Below are 19,518 nucleotides of genomic sequence, written 5' to 3'. Positions count from 1 at the left end.
TAATCTTGAGTAATTGCATAAGCTAAGACTATAATTCAGTCTTCTATGTCAGAGACATGCATACTGTGTCCTTATTTTTGATGTAGTATCATCACAGTTGATATTTGACAATGGATTCGAAATCACTGTCACATGACATCAAAATGACATCTCAGCAGCATCCTATAAAACACACAACAACAGCGATTAAGTTCATGGTCTTTTTTTTATTTGAAAAAAAAAAAATGAAAGACTAGCATTTACAACTTGGAATGAATGTAAACTGAACTCAGACGAACAGTTGAAAAGACTCTTGTGCTGCAACTCTTACCTACAGAATGCATACTGCATATACAAAGTACAACAACTCCGCCACACTCTTGTCCGAGTCGAGGAAACAGAAGAAAGAAATAACGTGAAGGCCAGTGAATCTCCCTTAATGTCAGAAAGAGGAACACTCCATCTCAGCAAAAAAAAAACAAAGCTCCGCCGTAAGACTTTTTATATCCCTCCTCTTCAGGGCAGGGACGCACAAATACCTAAGATGGCCGTCCAAATAACGTAAAAAAACAAACACATGCCAAACATTTTGAAAATGTACTTTATCTAACATACAAGTAAGTTCCATTCCACTTTCTGCTTGAATTATAAACCTATCCTTTCATATACCATATCACTAGGGTTCCTCCCCAAATACAAAAAAAAACTGTACCAAACCAACGACACCATACCAACGACACCCCTGTGGAATCAGCACGCTCGGATTGGCTGGAGGGAGTGCTCCAGTCACAAGCTGCATGCATGAAGAACAGGAAAGAGAGAGAGAGAGACAGAGACAGAGAAAGAGAGATGGCCAGCCCAAACATCACCAGCAAATGGATGGAACTTGGAAGGGGTTCCAAATGCCTTGCTTCAGTTTGAAGGTAATTATTACAAGGTTGTTATATGCGTCTTTGAAGTACTGATGCTAAACTCATCTTATTTGGGGGGTGGGGGGGGGGGGTCAGTCACTAACCATATCATGCAGATATTTTTTGTAGATTTTTGGTTTCTCTGTGTAGATGGACAGAAGGATATATTATTTTAACATTCAATTATTTTCTATACAGAAACAGTATGAATAAATGAACATTTTTTTTTCCCAAGAGGTAAGTATAACTTGTGATCTTTTTTTATCGTCTTCTACAAGGGGACAAGGCAGGTTGGCCGAGCTTCACTTTGCAGTCATCATCTGTACAAACTCTGTTGAAAGGAGAGAGAGAGAGACAGAGAGAAGAACACAAAGACAAAGATAAGTAACGTACTGTAGCTCATTAAGCCCCATTGGCAAAGCGCCAGGCGAGGCAGTCACCTGCTAAATTGTGAAACTGTTTATACATTTTTTTTTAATCAAGCAGTGGAGGAACAGAATGCAAATCATTCTAATTAGTGTCCCGTTTCCAAACGGCTTTCATGTTCATCTCATTAAGCTTATTTGATTAAAAAAAGTCACTGCACTGTGAAAACAACACAATGACGTCCAACCAAAATAAAAGAGAAGGCTTTCAAATGCTTAGACTACATATGCTTTTTATGGCACAATGAGAGAGTGAGGAAGTAGGGCGCTTTCCAGCCAAGACATATGGACTGTTTATTGTGTCAACAGCTCCTTCTAAAAGAATGAGCGCAGTGTCTTGTGGGGAATAGGAGTGACAGTGGGTGAAGGGGAAGAGGGTAGAAAACTGGGTAGAAAACTGAAAATGATCGACGTCGACCATACCGGTCACTTATCGCAGGCATTTTGCTGATATCGTGAAGTTTAAATTAAATGCATTTTCTAATGCGGGTGATTGTTAATGGGACAATTGATGGATACAGCCACCAAAATCTGTGGTGCACATTAATGTTAGAAACATTACAGGGCTGCTACAAGCCTGCTCCGGGGCTGCTACAAGCCTGCTCCGGGGCTGCTACAAGCCTGCTACAGGGCTGCTACAAGCCTGCTCCGGGGCTGCTACAAGCCTGCTACGGGGCTGCTACAAGCCTGCTACGGGGCTGCTACAAGCCTGCTCCGGGGCTGCTACAGGGCTGCTACAAGCATGCTCCGGGGCTGCTACAAGCCTGCTCCGGGGCTGCTCCGGGGCTGCTACAAGCCTGCTCCAGGGCTGCTACAAGCCTGCTCCAGGGCTGCTACAAGCCTGCTCCGGGGCTGCTACGGGGCTGCTACAAGCCTGCTACGGGGCTGCTTACAAGCCTGCTCCGGGGCTGCTTACAAGCCTGCTCCGGGGCTGCTTACAAGCCTGCTCCGGGGCTGCTTACAAGCCTGCTCCGGGGCTGCTTACAAGCCTGCTCCGGGGCTGCTTACAAGCCTGCTCCGGGGCTGCTACAAGCCTGCTCCGGGGCTGCTACAAGCCTGCTCCGGGGCTGCTACAAGCCTGCTACGGGGCTGCTACAAGCCTGCTACGGGGCTGCTTACAAGCCTGCTCCGGGGCTGCTTACAAGCCTGCTCCGGGGCTGCTCCGGGGCTGCTACAAGCCTGCTACGGGGCTGCTACAAGCCTGCTACGGGGCTGCTACAAGCCTGCTCCGGGGCTGCTTACAAGCCTGCTCCGGGGCTGCTTACAAGCCTGCTCCGGGGCTGCTTACAAGCCTGCTCCGGGGCTGCTTACAAGCCTGCTCCGGGGCTGCTTACAAGCCTGCTCCGGGGCTGCTTACAAGCCTGCTCCGGGGCTGCTTACAAGCCTGCTCCGGGGCTGCTTACAAGCCTGCTCCGGGGCTGCTTACAAGCCTGCTCCGGGGCTGCTTACAAGCCTGCTCCGGGGCTGCTTACAAGCCTGCTCCGGGGCTGCTACAAGCCTGCTCCGGGGCTATACCTCTAACATGTCTGTTACATGCCGATTACAGGGATAAGACTGACTGATGCCTGTACAGTGCCTTCAGAAAGTATTCATAGCCCTGGACTTATTCCACATTTTGTTCTGTAACAGCCAGAATAAAAAAAATGATAAGTCATATATATATATATATATATATATATATATATATATATATATATATATATATATATATATATATATATATATATATATATATATATATAATATATATATATAATATAAATAAATAAATATATAAATAAATATATATATATATATATATTTTTTTTTTACCCATCTACACACACAATACCCCATAATGACAAAGTGAAATCATGTTTTTAGACATTTTTGAAAATGAAACAAATATCTCAATTACATAAGTATTCAATACTTTGTAGAAGCACATTTGGCGGCGATTACAGCTTTGCAGATCTGGATTTTCTCTCATTCTTCCTTGCAGATTTTCTCAAGCTCTGTTAAGTTAGATGGGGAGCAGAGTTGAACAGCAATCTTCAAGTCATTCCACAGATTCTCAATGGGATTCAAGTCTGGGCTTTGGCATGGCCACTCAAGGGCTTTCACATTCTTGTTCTGAAGCCATTCCAGCGTTGCTTTGGCTGTATGCTTGGGGTCATTGTCCTATTGGAATGTAAATCTTTTCCCCAGTCTAAGGTCATTTGCACTCTGAAGCAGGATCTCATCAAGGATTTGCCTGTATTTGGCTCCATTCATTGTTCCCCTCTATCCTTACCAGTCCCGACTGCTGAAAAGCATCCTCATAGCATGACGCTGCCACCACCATGCTTCACGGTAGGGATGGTGTTAGACGAGTGATGAGCTGTGCCTGGTTTTCTCCAGACATAGGGCTTTGCATTCAGGCCAGAGTTAAATTTTTGTCTCATCAGACCACAGACTATTGTGCCTTATCTCAGTCTTTCATGTGCCTTCTTGCAAACACCAGGCATGCTGCCATGTGCCTTTTTCTCAGGAGTAGCATCCGTCTGGCCACTCTCCGATAAAGCCCAGATTGGTGAAGTGCTGTAGAGAGACTGTTGTCCTTCTGGCAGGTTCTCCAATCTCAGACAAGGAACTCTGTAATTGTGGTCATTGGGCTCTTGGTCACCTCCCCGACTAAGATCCTTCTAGGCAGGTTGCTCAGTTTGTTTGGACGGCCAGCTCTAGGCAGAGTCTGGGAAGTTCCATATTTTTTCAATTTCCCAATGTTGAAGACCACTGTGCTCTTGGAAACTTAAGACAAAAAAAATGTTTTATACCTCAGATATATGCATCATCACAATTCTCTCTTGGAGATCTACGGACAGTTCTTTGGACTTCGGGGTATAGTTTCTACTCTGACATGTCAACTGTGAGACCTTAAATAGACAGGTGCGTTTCTTTCTAAATCATGTCCAAACAATTGAATGAGCCACAAGTGGACTCCAATCAAGCTGTAGTGACGTCTCAAGGATGATCAAAGGAAATTGGATGCACCTGAGCTCAATTTGGAGTGTCACAGCAAAGTGGTGTAAATACGTATGTAAATTTGATATATTTCCATATCAATACATTTGCCCCCCAAAACTTCTGGCTGAATTCAGGCTGTAACACAACAAAATAAGGAATAAATCAAGTGGTATGAATACTTTCTAAAGGCACTGTAGCTGGTTATGCCTGCTGTACAGGGTCATGTTCATTAGGTACCAAATGGAAGAAAACGTACTGAAACAGAGAGGGACTTCCTAGACTAATAAGAAACTAATTTCTGTTTTCCATGCAAAATGTTTTGAAACATTTTCCGTTTTGTGACCCAATGAACACTACCCAGAGCTAACCTGGAACAACTACTGTCCTCCTCTTACCTTCATAGTTCATCTCCGTTATATTAACCAATAATATCCACTGCCACATGTGGCTGGTTAAGCATACAAGGCTAGGTGGTCTGTCCTCTTACCTTCATAGTTGACCTGTCCGTCTCCGTCAATGTCTGCTTCTCTGATCATCTCGTCTACCTCCTCGTCTGTTAACTTCTCCCCCAGGTTTGTCATGACGTGACGGAGTTCTGCTGCGCTGATGTAGCCGTTTCCGTCCTGGAGACACAAGGGAAGAAATTCCATTGGGTGAGAATAGACGGAAAGGCATTCCCATTGGGGAGCAATCAGGACAAAAAAAAAAAAGAGACGCTAATCCCAATTGGGCAATGATGAGTGGAGAGGTGAATCCCCATTAGGCAATGAACAGAGAATCAAATCCCCATTGGATGGTTAATGATATATATATACACTCTTAGAAGAAAAGAGTTATTTGGCTGTCCCCATAGGATAACTCTTTTTGGTTCCAAGTAGAACCCTCTAGGGAAAGGGTTTTACCTGGAACCAAAAAGGGTTCTTCAAAGGGTTCTCCTATGGGGACAGCCGGAAACCCAGTTTAGGTTCTAGACAGCGCCTTTCTTTCTAAGAGTGCAGCGTCACCATAACTGGCAGTTGAGACGGTGTGTTTATCAGAGGTGGATAGAGCTTATGAAAGACGACTGTTTACTAGTTCATTACAAAGCAAAATTGTCATTTGAGGATTACTCGCCGAGGATGTGTTAGATAGTAAACATGCAGTACTTTACCTTGTCGAATACCCTGAAGGCTTCACGGATCTCCTCCTCACTGTCTGTGTCCTTCATTTTTCTGGCCATCATGGTCAGGAACTCCGGGAAGTCAATGGTGCCATTGCCTGGATTGGAGATAGGAAACACCCGGTTTAGTTCATTATAACACCCGGTTTAGTTCATTGCAATGATGATGATGATGATGAGATATATATATATATATATCTATATATATATATATATATATATATATAGAACTGTGTGTAAATTATAAAAAGGCTTGTTTGTTGACCAGCAATTCTTCATCATTCTATGATGATGAAAGACCCTGAAAAGCCTTTGTGAAATCACCTGTTATGTCCTTGCATACAACTCAATTCACTTCTATAAAAAGCAGTACACACGGGACAGTGTCCTAGTACTAGACTGGGTGTCTTTCCTCTATACCTCAGGGTAGCCCTGGGAGGAGGTTGTAGATGTCCAGCTACAGAGACCAGAGGAAGAGGGAGAATCCATCCTCAGACATCTCCTACTGTATGCTGGACAGGCCCCATAAAAATAAAAATCACCTCTCATCTGCCCTTGACAGAGGGCCTCGCTCTGCCTGGGGAGTCAGGGACCAAGGAGCCTGCCGCCTCCTCCACCTTGACATAGCCTCTAACCATCTCTAATCCTTCTCTCTAACCAGGCCTCACAGGATGTCTGGGTCACAGGGGGCTGCTGGGGGGAGGACGGCTCATAATAATGGCTGGAACGGAGTGAATGGAACGGCATCAAACACATGGAAACCACGCGGTTAATGTGTTTGATACCGTTCCATTTATTCCAGCCATTACTATGAGCCCGTCCTCCCTAATTCAGGTGCCACCAGCCTCCTGTGGTGTGGGTTCATCTGTGGTGGGTGAATGGACGTTGGTGGCAGCCGTGGAATCTCTCCCACACAGCCTCTGACCAACAGTGAAATGGGTGGAGGATGGTCGGATGTTGGTGGCAGCAGTTAGATCCCAACCCTTTCCCTGACATAGGCTCTAACCAGCCTATTCTATGGGATTGACATACAGTACGTTGGTGTCAATGGTGGGATCTGGGATCAGATCCAGAACATGTAGCCTGTTAGGTTGGGATTACCCAGGGATTATAATGGTTCTCTACGGGGAGGGGGATAGGCTCTGAGATATACTACTGTACGAGGATTGTGTGTGTGTGTGTGTGTGTGGGGTGGGGGGTAGGGTTAGAATTGGGGTTAGGGAAAATAGGATTTTAATGGAAAACAATTTTAGGTCCCCACAAGGATAGTAAAACATATGCTGTGTGTGTGTGTGCAGTATGTGTATGTGTGTGTGTGTGAGTGCCTTTCAGCAAGAGAGGGAGCTGGGATGTGCTGGGGTGGCAGAGAGAGGGGGAAGGTCAGAGGAGAGGTCAGAGTACCCGCTGGATTAACCTCGTATGTAGTAGTGTGTGTGTGTGTGTGTGTGTGTGTGTGTGTGTGTGTGTGAGCGGAGGATGGGTGGGGCTGGTGGTACTGGGATTAACCAGGGAAGAGCAGATCTCCCTGTAAGCAGGGCTGTAACAACAGCAGAGTAGAGAGCATAATGCGATAAGGCAGATGGTGATCTAATGGCCGCGGGCTAGTGATCTCAGGACCTAACACACAGAGACACAAACAAACATGGAGACACACACAGAGAGACAGAGAGAGACACAGAGACAGACGCACATAGACAGAAAGACGAGATACGGAGAGACGCATACAAACACACACACACTGTTGGCCGGGCCAGCAGCACAAGCACAGCAGCCATCAAAAAGAACACATGCCACTGGGGAGCCCCAATCAGAGAGCAGACAGCCTTTGTGTGTGTGTGTGTGTGTGATGAGCCCCTTTGCAGCCAGGCAGGGCCTGAAAGAACAATCCAGAGGAAGAGGAGGCCTGGAGTAATAAAGCAGCCTGATCACTAGCAACAGACAGCAGTTTCGGACGTTTGACAAGGTCCCGGGAACGTCGATATGCTTTCCTCGGCACTCACAAAAAAAATACAAACGTGTATTTTGTACTGGGCTCGATCACGTGATGCTCGGAGCCGGAGCGTGCTGCTTAGTCTACTGGGCAAACCGCAGTCTAAATGCTCTAGCATGCCGTGAGAATAGTTGGTCTTTGTTTTAAGCCTTCCCCGAAACACAGACCTAACCTTAAGCACTCGGGAATGAATACCTAAACTTAACCCTTTGAGTCGTTTCTGTTTTAACCCTGGAAGCAGGCGGAGTTAACCCTGTAACCCCTCTGAAATACACGTTCATCCATAACAAATGTGAATTTCAAAGGGGAACTATGGCTGTTTCTGAAAATGCATACTACCGTGCTCTGAGCACGCAAGGGTCGGAGTAGAAGTCCAAATCAAAGTATGCGAAACGGAGCACATATCTCGAATACGTACTCTTTTTGTACATATTTTTAAGCATGCGTCGACAAGAAAGCATACACAGAAATATGGACGCAACCTCGTAAACAAGCATTCTCTACAGCCTTCCTTCTTTTCACTCTCTCATTTAGGTTAGTATTGTGGAGTAATGTTATGATCCAACGATCCATCCTCAGTTCTCCGCCATTAAACTCCGTAACTGTTTTAAAGTCCCCATTGGCCTCATGGAAAGCTGCTTGCATCTTTGTAGTGGCTGGGAGTATTGGTACACCATCCAACGTGTACGTAATAACTTCACCGTGCTCAAAGGGATATTCAATGTCTGTTTAGTTGTTTTTCTTTGACCCATCTACCAATAGATGCCCTTCTTTCCGAGGCATTGGAAAACCTCCCTGGTCTTTGTGGTTGAATCTGTGTTGAAATTCACTGCTCCACTGAGGGACCGTACAGATAATTGGATGTGTGGGGTACAGAGATGAGGTTGTCATTCAACAATGATGTTGAACACTATTATTGCACACAGAGTGAGTCCATGCAACTTATTATGTGACTTGTTAAGCACATGTTTACTCCTGAACTTATTTAGACTTGCCAGAACAAAGGGGTTGAATACTTATTGACTCGATACATTTCAGCTTTTCATTTCTAATTCATTCGTAAATATGTCACAAACATAATTCCACTTTGACATTAGGGGTATTGTGTGTAACACAACATTTGGAAAAAGTCAAGGGGTGTGAATACTTTCTGAAGGCTCTGTATGAAGTAAAATGTTTGCTCTGTGTACATCTTGTTTCGTCTCTTTTGCCACTGGTTCTGACTGTAAGAAGGTTCCATGAATGGGTAAGTCCGATTCACATAGCTGGCTGATAATAATTAAGTAAATTGTTTGCTTTGCGTGTACCTTGTTTGGTCTCTATTCTTGCCATTGTCCTGGCTGGAAGAAACGTTCAGTGAATGGGGAGGTGCAGCGTGAGGCAGCAGGGGGAGTGCGAGTGCTTCTGAAATCTAATATTTTAAGCGTTCTCCACACTCTTGTCCTCACAAGGATGAACTCAAGAGAACGTCCTCTGAGAATGCACCCGGAGCATGAGAGTGTGGAGTCCTGTAGTATGCATAGAACCACCCGGTGAGATCTTTCTGCAGCGAGAGCTGGCTGTGACTCCAGGGCCCGACTCTGCCGGTCTTGAAGTACAAGAAGGAGAGAAGGAGTGGGTGGGAAAGATGGAGATGAGGAGGAGAGGGAACGAGTGGGAGATGGTACGATTATACTGTATATAAGAGCCACTGCTCACGCAAACTATAGGAGGAAGACTCATTCTACGGTCTATGAGGACATTCATTCCTTATGCTAGTACTATTTCCCCATAGCTTTTCCTAGGCAAGGCGGACCAGCCCCTAAGACAACATGCAAAATGTTCCATTGAAACCAATGAAGTCCAAATATTTTTCACACGGGGACAACAGAGATTGGTGAGGAGGGATCAAACCCGGAGAACCAATGATAGGGCAACACAAAACACCACTTCAGAGCCCAAACAAGAGACCTCCTCCTCTCTCAGAGACCAACAGCACACCTCTCTGGGGTAAAGCGAACCTCATTCTCTCCCTCAGGCATCCATTCTGCTTGTTTAGTAAATAAGCTGTGGCCCTGCTGTTGACATCACTATGAGGGTACTGAATTTACAAAGGAGAGAAGAGATACTGAATGTACAGAGCGAAACGCAGAACAGAGGTTATGTAATTAGTTGTATTTTCCATTACTAGCTTCATCGCTGTCTGACCCAGATTGCCTAAACCAGAGCAAAAATGCTGTACAGATAACTAGACAGGACAGAGAACAGAGAGAGGCGGGGACTTTGGATAGATACAGCGAGCCGAGCCAAACAGTGGTGAGATCGAGCAATATGTCTGCAATTGATAAGGTCCCATTTACCAAAACCCTTTACGCTGACAGGGCATCATCTTGGTATAGGTGGCCATGCCTGGTCGCCTAGACGACTGACGGGTTTAATTTCCAACATCGTTAAGAGTCAAGGACACAGCCTCCTACCATGATCACCTCTCATTCTCACTGGCTCAATGTGTCTCCCAAATGGCTCCCCCTATGGGCCCTGGACAAATGTAGTGCACTGGAAAGGGAACAGTGTGTAATTTGGGATTAAACCTCAAGAGTCGCAGTTGATTCAGCCATATCTATTTAATCAGGAGACAGTTGTGTTGATAAGTTGACAGGGGTCTTGAAGACTTGTCACTCACCATAGTGCTCTTAGTGCAAAAGCTGACACTGACAGTAATCTGCCTGGCCTTCGGGCAGGTAACAGTGAAGTCATAAGACACCGAGGGACTGTTTGACAGGCAGTGAGTGACTGAACTGCTGAAGGCACATTCCCAAACAATTGTATAGGCTAAACTCTAAAGGGGACAGACCGTGCTAAACCAATACGTGGAGATGAAAGCAGAATGCACTTGCACGGTCAGTTTAATGACTACAGGTTTCGTCGCCTTTTGATGACTCACGTGTTTGCCCAAGTTTCCCCCGTCTGAACGTCACTTCCCCATTTTTGTTTTTAACCAATCGGGTGTGCCTAACCCAGCTTCATGTGTTTCACTCACCGTCGGCGTCGACCTCATTGATCATGTCCTGCAGCTCCGCCTCTGTGGGGTTCTGTCCCAGCGACCTCATCACGGTGCCCAGCTCTTTGGTCGTGATGGTGCCGTCGCCATCCTTGTCGAATAAGGAGAACGCCTCCTTGAACTCTGCGAGGACGGGGGGGGAAGGAGAATGAAAGGTGGGGTTACGTAAAGTCTCAATGGTGAAGTCAGTGTTTCCTACTGGTGGGTGGGTCACAGACTCAGTCAGGGCTTCTTGGGCTGTGGCTCAAGCTTTGGTTGTGGGATGGGTAACACTTTACATTAGGATAGACTTAAGGGAGGTTGTAAAGGGTTTATATAGACAGATAATTAGTAGTTTGTAAGACGTAGTTCAAGAGAGGCCTACAGCCAAAAGGTCTGTGTTTTAGGAGGTTTAGTGTAGACGTGATGGTGTTTGATAACTTGTTCAAATCAATATACAGGCAGATCTAAGGGATTTTAATATTGAAGGGCCATAAGAAACCCCCCCACCCCCCCAGAGTAAGATGTTTGAAGTATACTGCTGAAGACAAGACCGAATTAGCCTGGGACCCAGTAGCATTGGCTAATTAGCCACCCAGGGGTTTATAGATCTAACTGAGGAGAATAACAGAGTGTACTAGCTAGTTAGCGCTGGCCCAAATCACACACACATCAAATGAGAAGATGATATTTCATTCCACCTATTTCAGACAAGAACATGGCTGAAGTCAATGGACAGTGAAAAAATAAAGTCCTGTATTTTTCCCCTTGCAGTATGTTGTTCTATGTCGTCCGCGTTTTGCCGGGGTAGGCCGACGCTGAAAAAATTATTTGTTCTTAACTGACTTGCCTAGTTAAATTAAGGTTAAATAAAAAAATAAAATAAAATAAAAAATATATATATATATATGTAATGTGTGTGTGTACTGTTCACGAATTAGTCAAACGTGTTAAAACATGCTAGAGAGCGGGATTACTCAGTCGTTCCTACCTGCAATCTGTTCTTCTGTTAGTTGATCGGCCTGAGGGTCAAACATTGAGGGAGAAAAACAAACAAACAGTCATTCACTCAGTCGCTAAATCCCAAATACCAAACGACTTAGTCATGCTCTCCAGGCTGTCGCCTGCCTCCATGATTTCCCAACACCCCACAGTGAGGACGTTGTTCAGGGAAGAGACCCCCCCCACCCCCACCTTGTTCCAGAGACTACCTTGGGTCATTTTCAGTGGCCACAAACATGTTTTTGAATCAGAAAAAGAGTGCTCTCTCTTATTGGCCCACGGTCATGTACCACGTCTGTTTCTAAACGTTTTTCTTCCAACTGAACACTACCCAGGTAGAAGAACCTGTTCTGTGCCTACTGGCCCTGGCCTGCTGTTAGCTGAAAATTCTAAAACGGCTGTAGGGGTGTGTTCAGTTGATCTGGTCTCCCTGACTCCCTCCCAGCATGTTCCCTGTTCTCTGCTAGCCCTATTTAATGACTCTGGTGAGTCAGAGGCACTTTAATGAGTGTGTATGTGTGTGTGTGTAATGACTTGGCAGCACTCCTACAATGGGCCCACAGATGGATGAAGTCTTGACACACACACACACACACACAAGGCCTCAGGTTTCAAACAAATATTCACACACAGCAACAGCACCGTAGGTCTTATAACACTGGTGTGTGTGTGTGTAAATGGTAAATCCCGCGGTACCCTCCCAGATTGGCAAAACATGCTTATGATTACGGCAACAAACCACTGATGTAATGCTGAGTGCCTGCTGCTGGCAGGGGGAAAAACAGGAACACACACTAATTGGCATTTCCCTCTATGCCCTTCGTTTCCATCACCAGGTTTCCTGTGAATTAGTCACATAGCAACCAGTTCAGTTCTGTCCCAAAGCAGACCAGATATCCTACAGTACAGTAGATATGTGTAGGCTTTATAGACGTCTGTGTAACTACAACACCAAACACAGACCACGATAGTGTTGATTCTGTCTCAGTCAACCATATTAAATGGACATGTGCAAAGGCCACTCCTTATACCATAGTGTGTATGATGGGTGAGGTTCTTTCCTAGCGCAAGTCTGTAGGTTAGGATATATCAGACGCAAAGTAATGGAGACGACCGGGGGAAGGCCTAGACCTCAAAATGACATGATTTCATTTTTTAGATGCTCTTTAAACCAGGCTGATAGCAAAATAGTCTCTACATGGCTCTGGTGCTACATCGGTGGCCTTGGTTGATACGTCCAGTGTGATGGTTAACTTCACCAGGCTAAATTAAATTAGCTGACGTGATTCAATAAGCATCAGACAATAGCCTTTTCTCCCCTCTCCTCCTCCTTCTGGTCTCCCTGTTCCCTCCATCTGCGAGATTTGTGAAATGTCTGAGATAAATGATTTTACACTGACGGGTGGGGTTAATGAACGAATGGACAACGGCCACGGCCTCTCTTCCCGCCCTACAACTCATGTTTCTCTCGTCCCTCACTCCTGTTATCCTTCTTGCTCCTATTCCTCTCTCTCTGTCATCGGTCTCTTCTTCCCTCTGTGAAGGGCGGGGCATCAGGTAGGTACAGTGGAAGAACTCCTGTGGCTGTTTCCCAGACAGCTGGGCCTCACCGTGCTGCTGCGCGACCAGGCCTTCTCCAGCCCTTCCGTTCCCTTGGCATCACTGGGGCTGCCTGGAACCAGGCCCACACTCCTAATACAGGCCTTTCCCCTCTGGGGCGCCCTCTCACTCTTGGCCAGTCTAGCTGGAAGGCAACAGGGGCTTGGTGGATGTATCAACCTGCTGGTAGGCAGCAAAGTACTACTGAATTAACACAACACAGAACCACTCCACCCGCCACACACACACACCCACACGTCTGTGCCCAGGAAACTCCCTCTGAGTCACTATTTCCTATGGTAGTGAGGGTGTTGTTGGGCAAGCATTCAGGCCAGCTTGAGAGAGAAGGGTGTGGGTGGAGGGGTTCCTGTCTGTTACAGGTTCTCTGGAATGAGTGGGACAACCACTCCCACTGACCAACCACAGCATGGGACGAGACAGGACTCGTTAGTTCACTAGACAAATGACATTCTTTCTCTTCTCAAACATCACCAGGTAGCCTATTGTTCTGATGTTTGTTTTTAGGCTACACAACCGGAGTAGCTTACAGAAGAAACTAGTTTGGCTGGTCTCTGCTATGCAGTCCATCACTCTTCTTAAACATCCTTTACAAGGCAGGCAGGTATTATCCGAGCATCTCTAGTCTACATTTTTACAGGGTAGCCTACAATAGAGAGTAGGTGGCATCAGTAATATGGACCTGCTTCCCCTAAAGTGTATGAATATGACTCATAACAAAGGAAACTCTTACTCCCCAGGGACACACTATATGTATGAGCACACAGACACACATTTATACTGGGAAGCTTTTGAGCTCATATGTGTTGAATCCCTCTTCTCTTTCAGTCTGGACAAAAGATGAGAGGGGGGTGGGGTGGGGGGGCACGTCACCATCAACACCAGTCTAGGGCACCATATGGGCATGATTGGTGGGTTGAGTTTTGGGTTGTGTTCATTAGGACCCACAGTAAAATAAAATACACATTTTGCAACAGAAAACAAAAATGTGCATTTCTTATTGGATGAGCCCAGGTAGTTCCTCTTAGTTTTTCCACTCTGTTTGGTGCCTAATGAACACAACCCTGATAGCAGTTCACAGGTCGACTCATCCAGGCCAGGACCACCTGCCAAGCAGATAAATGATTCAATGCTCTGGATCAGATGTCTTCTAAGTTACCAAACATGCGCCAGCAAACAAGGCTGGAACAGGATAGGGACAGGACGACTTACTTGATACTTCCATCTGAATAGAGATACACGGTTTCCACTTCAATAGTTGTATTATGTTGGCGTGTATGGTAGGCCTACACAGGGGCGTACTCACGGATTCAACTTTTCAAAAGGGGCGATGTGCAACGTATACTCCAACTACTACACTGGCGTGCAACAGGAAACCTACCACATGCAGCAGTTCAATACCATATGGGATAGATGTGTGATCGCACAGAGAAACATTTCTATTGCCTCCCCTAGTGCTATGAATGAGCCATAGGGCTGGTAATCAATAGATCATCAATATATTGATTGGGAGAGACGTTTCCCTTCAACACACCCGGCTTCATGACTTCCACTGGATGACTTTCTGTGACATCTGAGAGATGCTTTTTATATGAGTCAGAGGGGTTGGGGTCAAATGTAGAATACGCATGTCGGGTTGGAATACGTTCAGTTGTGCAGCTGACTAGGTATCGCCCTTTCCCTTTCTATGCAATCGAATGAACTCAATTTCGACAGATGGAAATTGTGTGTGAGCTGTTGGACCGTTGACAGTTATACAAGTGTAAAGTTTGAAACACATTTGTGATTTAGCCTCACAATAATTCCCATGAAATATAACTTTGTTGCTGCTAAATGATGTAATAAGAATGACATTAAACATCAAATACTTTATTCTGCATTTGAAGGAATATATATTTTTTTAAAACAGCAGACCCAAGGCTGAACAGCTGTTGATGTTCTCGTCTAGGCTACAAAGTAGGTTTTTCTGTGACAGAGAGCTTCTGCGACTCGATGAAACGACAATCATCGCATTTGCATATACCATTAAGAACGCAAAAGACAACCTAAACAGGCGGAGTTACAGCGAGATAAACGGCGCTTGAAGGCGAAACTTTGTAACGACTGTACTGTAGAACACCAGAGGGCGGAATTGTATAAAATGTTTCAATTTTTCAGATTCCCCCATTTGAGGGAGACGGGCGATTTCAGTTGCGGATCACAGGCGATTTATTGCTGCAATTCGCATTATGGTTGGTCCATCAGACAGAGCGCGATGATGCAACATGGAAAAATGCAGCTAATAGCGATCCATGGAATGGGTTCATTTTCCTCCAAATGGGATGAAACCTATTCGGTAGCATATACGAGTTGATATAACTAGATTGCCCAGTAATAAAACGTGTTGAGACATGAAGCAGCATCATAGGTAAAAGCGCTTGTCAACTCTTTACGAGTGCAGCGTTACCCCATAATTTGCCAGTGCGCTTTCCTATTCCAGCCAACACACTATATACTCGGAAATGTAATCACTTTAGCTACAGAATTATGCTGTAATCGTCTAGCAACTTGCTAGTTATCCCAAAGCTATTAATCTGATTGAATGAATAAAATCTGCACCGTGCAGCGTCGAGCCAGCAACATGCCCCGATATAGCCATCGAGCCAACTACTATGCCGTAAGAATTGCGCAGTTATCGCGGAATCCCGCTCCATTTTGTGTTACATCCTCTTCATATACAACTCAGCGGTTATATCGCCCTAGAAAATGTTCCTCCAAATAGAATCAACTCGCCCTCTTAAGACTAAAGATGACATATCCCGTGCAATTATAGAACAGTTGCAAAACAGCAAGCTTTTTGATCACCCTAATTTAATTCCCGGCCAGATACAATGCTGTAAACCTATATGAATGAAAAGCAAAATTGTGGATTTCCCCATACCTTGACCCTCTTCCATTTCCCATTACATCGTGGCATTAAATGCATTGACAAATTATCTAAAAATGAATACAAAAAAAAATAATAATACATACCATGTTCGATGGATCTGGGCTGATTGTCTATGAACTAGAGAACGAGTGTGCTCGTTCCTTAGATGGAGTTTCCAGCGGGATGGAGGTGTGTCGCCGTGGTGGTGAGAATGGGGACTATGTATCCCTCCGCGACACTAGCCCAGCCTGCTCACTCACTTCCTTATTTCTTCAACTGGAGATATTGGCTAACCTTAAGCCCCTCCCGCTACAGGACGGAGACACGCCAATCACAGCACAGCTTGCCTCTACTGTAGCATACTGTAGTGCAGCAGGCATCGGGTGTATTCATTCCGCCGATTCTGTTGCAAAACGTTTCTTTAACGTAAGCAAAAGCAACGGGGAGGAACCTACCTTTTATCCAATAAAACTCTAATTTTGCTGTTTGCGTCCGTTAGGAAACAGTTTCAGTAATGAATACACCCCTGCTGTGCACATCCCCCAATTCAATGATGATTTGCGCCATTGGCACAGGAGGCTGCTGAGGTGGAGGACGTTACTATGAGCCTGTCCTCCCCAATTAAGGTGCCACCAGCCTCCGGTGTAGCATGGACAGATAGACAGTTCTCTCTGCTACCGCTCAGCAAGCCATACCGATGCACCAACTCAGACTATCTGCAACATTGCCCATTTTAGCACTAACTCTATTGACTCAACACATACGGTGCTGCTACTGTTGACTATCCATCCTGTTATCTAGTCACTTTATCCCTACCTACAGACAGTATATGTACATACAGTATCTACCTCAATTACCTCGTACCCCTGCTCATCGACTCTGTACTGGTACAAGTTATCGTTACTCATTGTGTACTTATTCCTCGTGTTATTATTTTTCAATTATTGCAAATGTTTTCTCGCTGCATTGTTGGGAAGGGCCCGTAAGTAAGCGTTTCGCTGTTAGTCTACACCTGTTGTTTACGAAGCATATGACACCTACATTTGATCTGTTAGCAGGTGCAACTCTCCATACACCGGGGGCAACAACAGCCAAGAACATTCTAAACACCATCAGGGTCATTGTAGATAGGCCACTTTGTGTTATTTTTACTATAGGCTATACATTATAGGCACATCTCATCCAAGTCTAAATAACCATTTAGCTATAAATGTTTTCCTTCAGTAATAGATACCTGTGGCCATATTGGTTGACGACCACTCAAGCATGAGGATAGATGATAGTCGAACCTCCAAACACCCTTTAATGTTATTTTGCTGCTAAATCATAATTTATCACCCTACAGTAAATATGTCAGTGAATAATAGAGACCTTCTTTCCGCATTAATATCATTTATGACCATCTATGATACTGTAGGGCCATAAAATCGAAAGGCCATAAAATCTAACTAAACTTAGATCTCTACTCTAGCAGCACGGAACTTGGACATTGAACTATTTCACTGCAGCGGAAGGATACTACTGGTGTATGAAGACGCTACCTGGTTGACGCTGGAGAATTTTGCAACGCTGTTATGTGACGCTGCCTCTGATTGGTTAGAGCAGACCCGCAATATTACACACTATGTATGGGCCACAATTATTGGCTAGGTCGGATCTGCATTGCACCAGGCAGTAGTGCTTGATGGAAATCCCATAAATATAACAAAGTTAAAACAAATGCGATTTAGGGCCGTCGCTTGTCCAAACGGCACATTTTAATCCTGTAGATTTTGTTCTAGATGGGTATGTAATTATGGTTTACTGAAAGCTTTGGAAATGTTAGTATTTTATGACAGAAGAGAGGATCTATCGGTCTGACATGCTGCTGAGACTCGATGCTGGGAGGTGCAAGTATTTTCATTGGATGATATGCAACCTACTAGAAAGTATTTCTAAATGCACGCGAAATTTAAGAGTGGAGCATGGTTGCGGCGGTGTAAACAAATGTAATTGGGCTAAAGCTGCAACACTGCTCTCTACATTTGATTTGAACAGTTTTGCCTTCATAACAGTATGTTGTATTTGTTGCTTTGATAAAGAGTTGATAAGGCTAAATATAAAAATGTTTTCAAGGAAAGCTATTTCAGGATTTAGCATAGGTTACAGTCGTTTTTTAATTGGGTAAATGATTGGGTTCGATTGATGAAAACAAATATCAGATTTGATGCGATATTCGTCCAAGAACTGTGAATGGCCTATTCTCACGTCCAGTTTATTTTGTCAGTGCGATTATTATAAAAACACGCACTGTTGGCGCCACTTAGTGGTGAATGATGAGAATGCTTCTCCCTCTGGCCACAGAGAAATCCAGTTGCAAACCCGATCGGTTTCTGTCTGTCAGAACATTCAAGTATTTGAATAATCTATGAAGTCTTTAAGAAGTCTCTGCCTGCAACGGAGGTTGTTAAAGTCACCCTCAACACATTATAAGTCAATGACAATGAAGAGAAGTCCTCAGATATGTCCAGGATCTTTGCCTACTCAGTTGACTGAGACATCACTGAAAGGTCAACAGTGGGCCTGTCAATCAAATCTCAGTTCAATGGTAAAATTAGAATAAATATGTACCAGAACATGGAAACAAGGTTAGTCTTTATTATTATATGACAGTCCCACATTACATATGTTTTATTACACAGTAATAACCAGTAGTTATAACTACCAACAGTCTCTAATACCGGCATGCGTGGTGTGGCTCACACATCCTCAACAGATGTTATCCTTGGCAGGCCAAATGGCTCATTACAATTCGCCCCTCCTTCCTCTCCCCTCCTTCCTATCCTGTCTCTCTGGCCCTACTATACGCCACGCTTGATTTAAAGTTTTCTTAGGGTTTGCTGAATGTGCTGCAATGTGCGCTGCGTTGCAGTTGAACTGCGTGACAGAGTTGATAAGGGGGATGACATGGAGAGTGATCAGGGCTGCGTGCGGCATTTTCACTCAATCCCAAAAGGAAACTGTATGGGCTAGCGAGCGTTCTGCTGAATACAAAGTTATACATGGCCCCACATCAAGAGGAATTAAATCGATGCTGCGTCTCTGCGTCTCACGTGTCAAATGAACTGCAGCTGCGCAACGGCACACAAAAAGCAGATTAATTTGTGCTCTTAAACTCAGTGTACTGGAAAAGAGGTGAACATAGGGGAGAATCACTGAAATGGGGATTGGAAATGAGTAGCTTCTGAGAGGCCCAGAAGGATTCGGAGGAGCTGATTTGTTCCAGTGTGTGCACGCACGTGTATAACATGTCTTTTTTAATATCAAAGCGATATACTACACTTCCTATTAAAACAGACAGAAGTGATGTGAGGGACTATTTAGATGTGTGTCCGGGTGACTGCTTCTGGGGTGGCTCCTAAAAGACGTCGTGTGCGGGAGATACTGGAACATTCCTGTTATTAATGGAGGTCTTCTTTTAAGCAAAGAGAAAGAGGGGAGCGAGATAGTAAGGAGAGATACAATAGTTTCAACATCAGGACAA

At 44.8% G+C, this 19,518-nt stretch overlaps 1 protein-coding gene across 1 annotated transcript; it reads right to left on the bottom strand.

Moving 5' to 3' along the window:
- Nucleotides 1–186: 186 nt before the first annotated feature.
- Nucleotides 187–16,273, bottom strand: LOC139415263 (calmodulin-1). The gene is made up of 6 exons (XM_071163232.1): nt 16,100–16,273; nt 11,460–11,490; nt 10,469–10,612; nt 5,451–5,557; nt 4,788–4,923; nt 187–1,221 (listed from the first exon to the last, which is right to left on the bottom strand). The coding sequence occupies exons 1-6, from the start codon at nt 16,100–16,102 to the stop codon at nt 1,193–1,195; spliced, it is 450 nt and encodes a 149-aa protein (XP_071019333.1). The 5' UTR covers nt 16,103–16,273; the 3' UTR covers nt 187–1,192.
- Nucleotides 16,274–19,518: the final 3,245 nt, after the last annotated feature.

The sequence above is a fragment of the Oncorhynchus clarkii genome, chromosome 8, assembly GCF_045791955.1.
Source record: "Oncorhynchus clarkii lewisi isolate Uvic-CL-2024 chromosome 8, UVic_Ocla_1.0, whole genome shotgun sequence".
In the NCBI taxonomy this organism is placed as follows: Eukaryota; Metazoa; Chordata; class Actinopteri; order Salmoniformes; family Salmonidae; genus Oncorhynchus; species Oncorhynchus clarkii.
The sequence above is the reverse complement of the archived record's forward strand: the minus strand, read 5'-3'. Positions and strand labels throughout refer to the sequence as shown.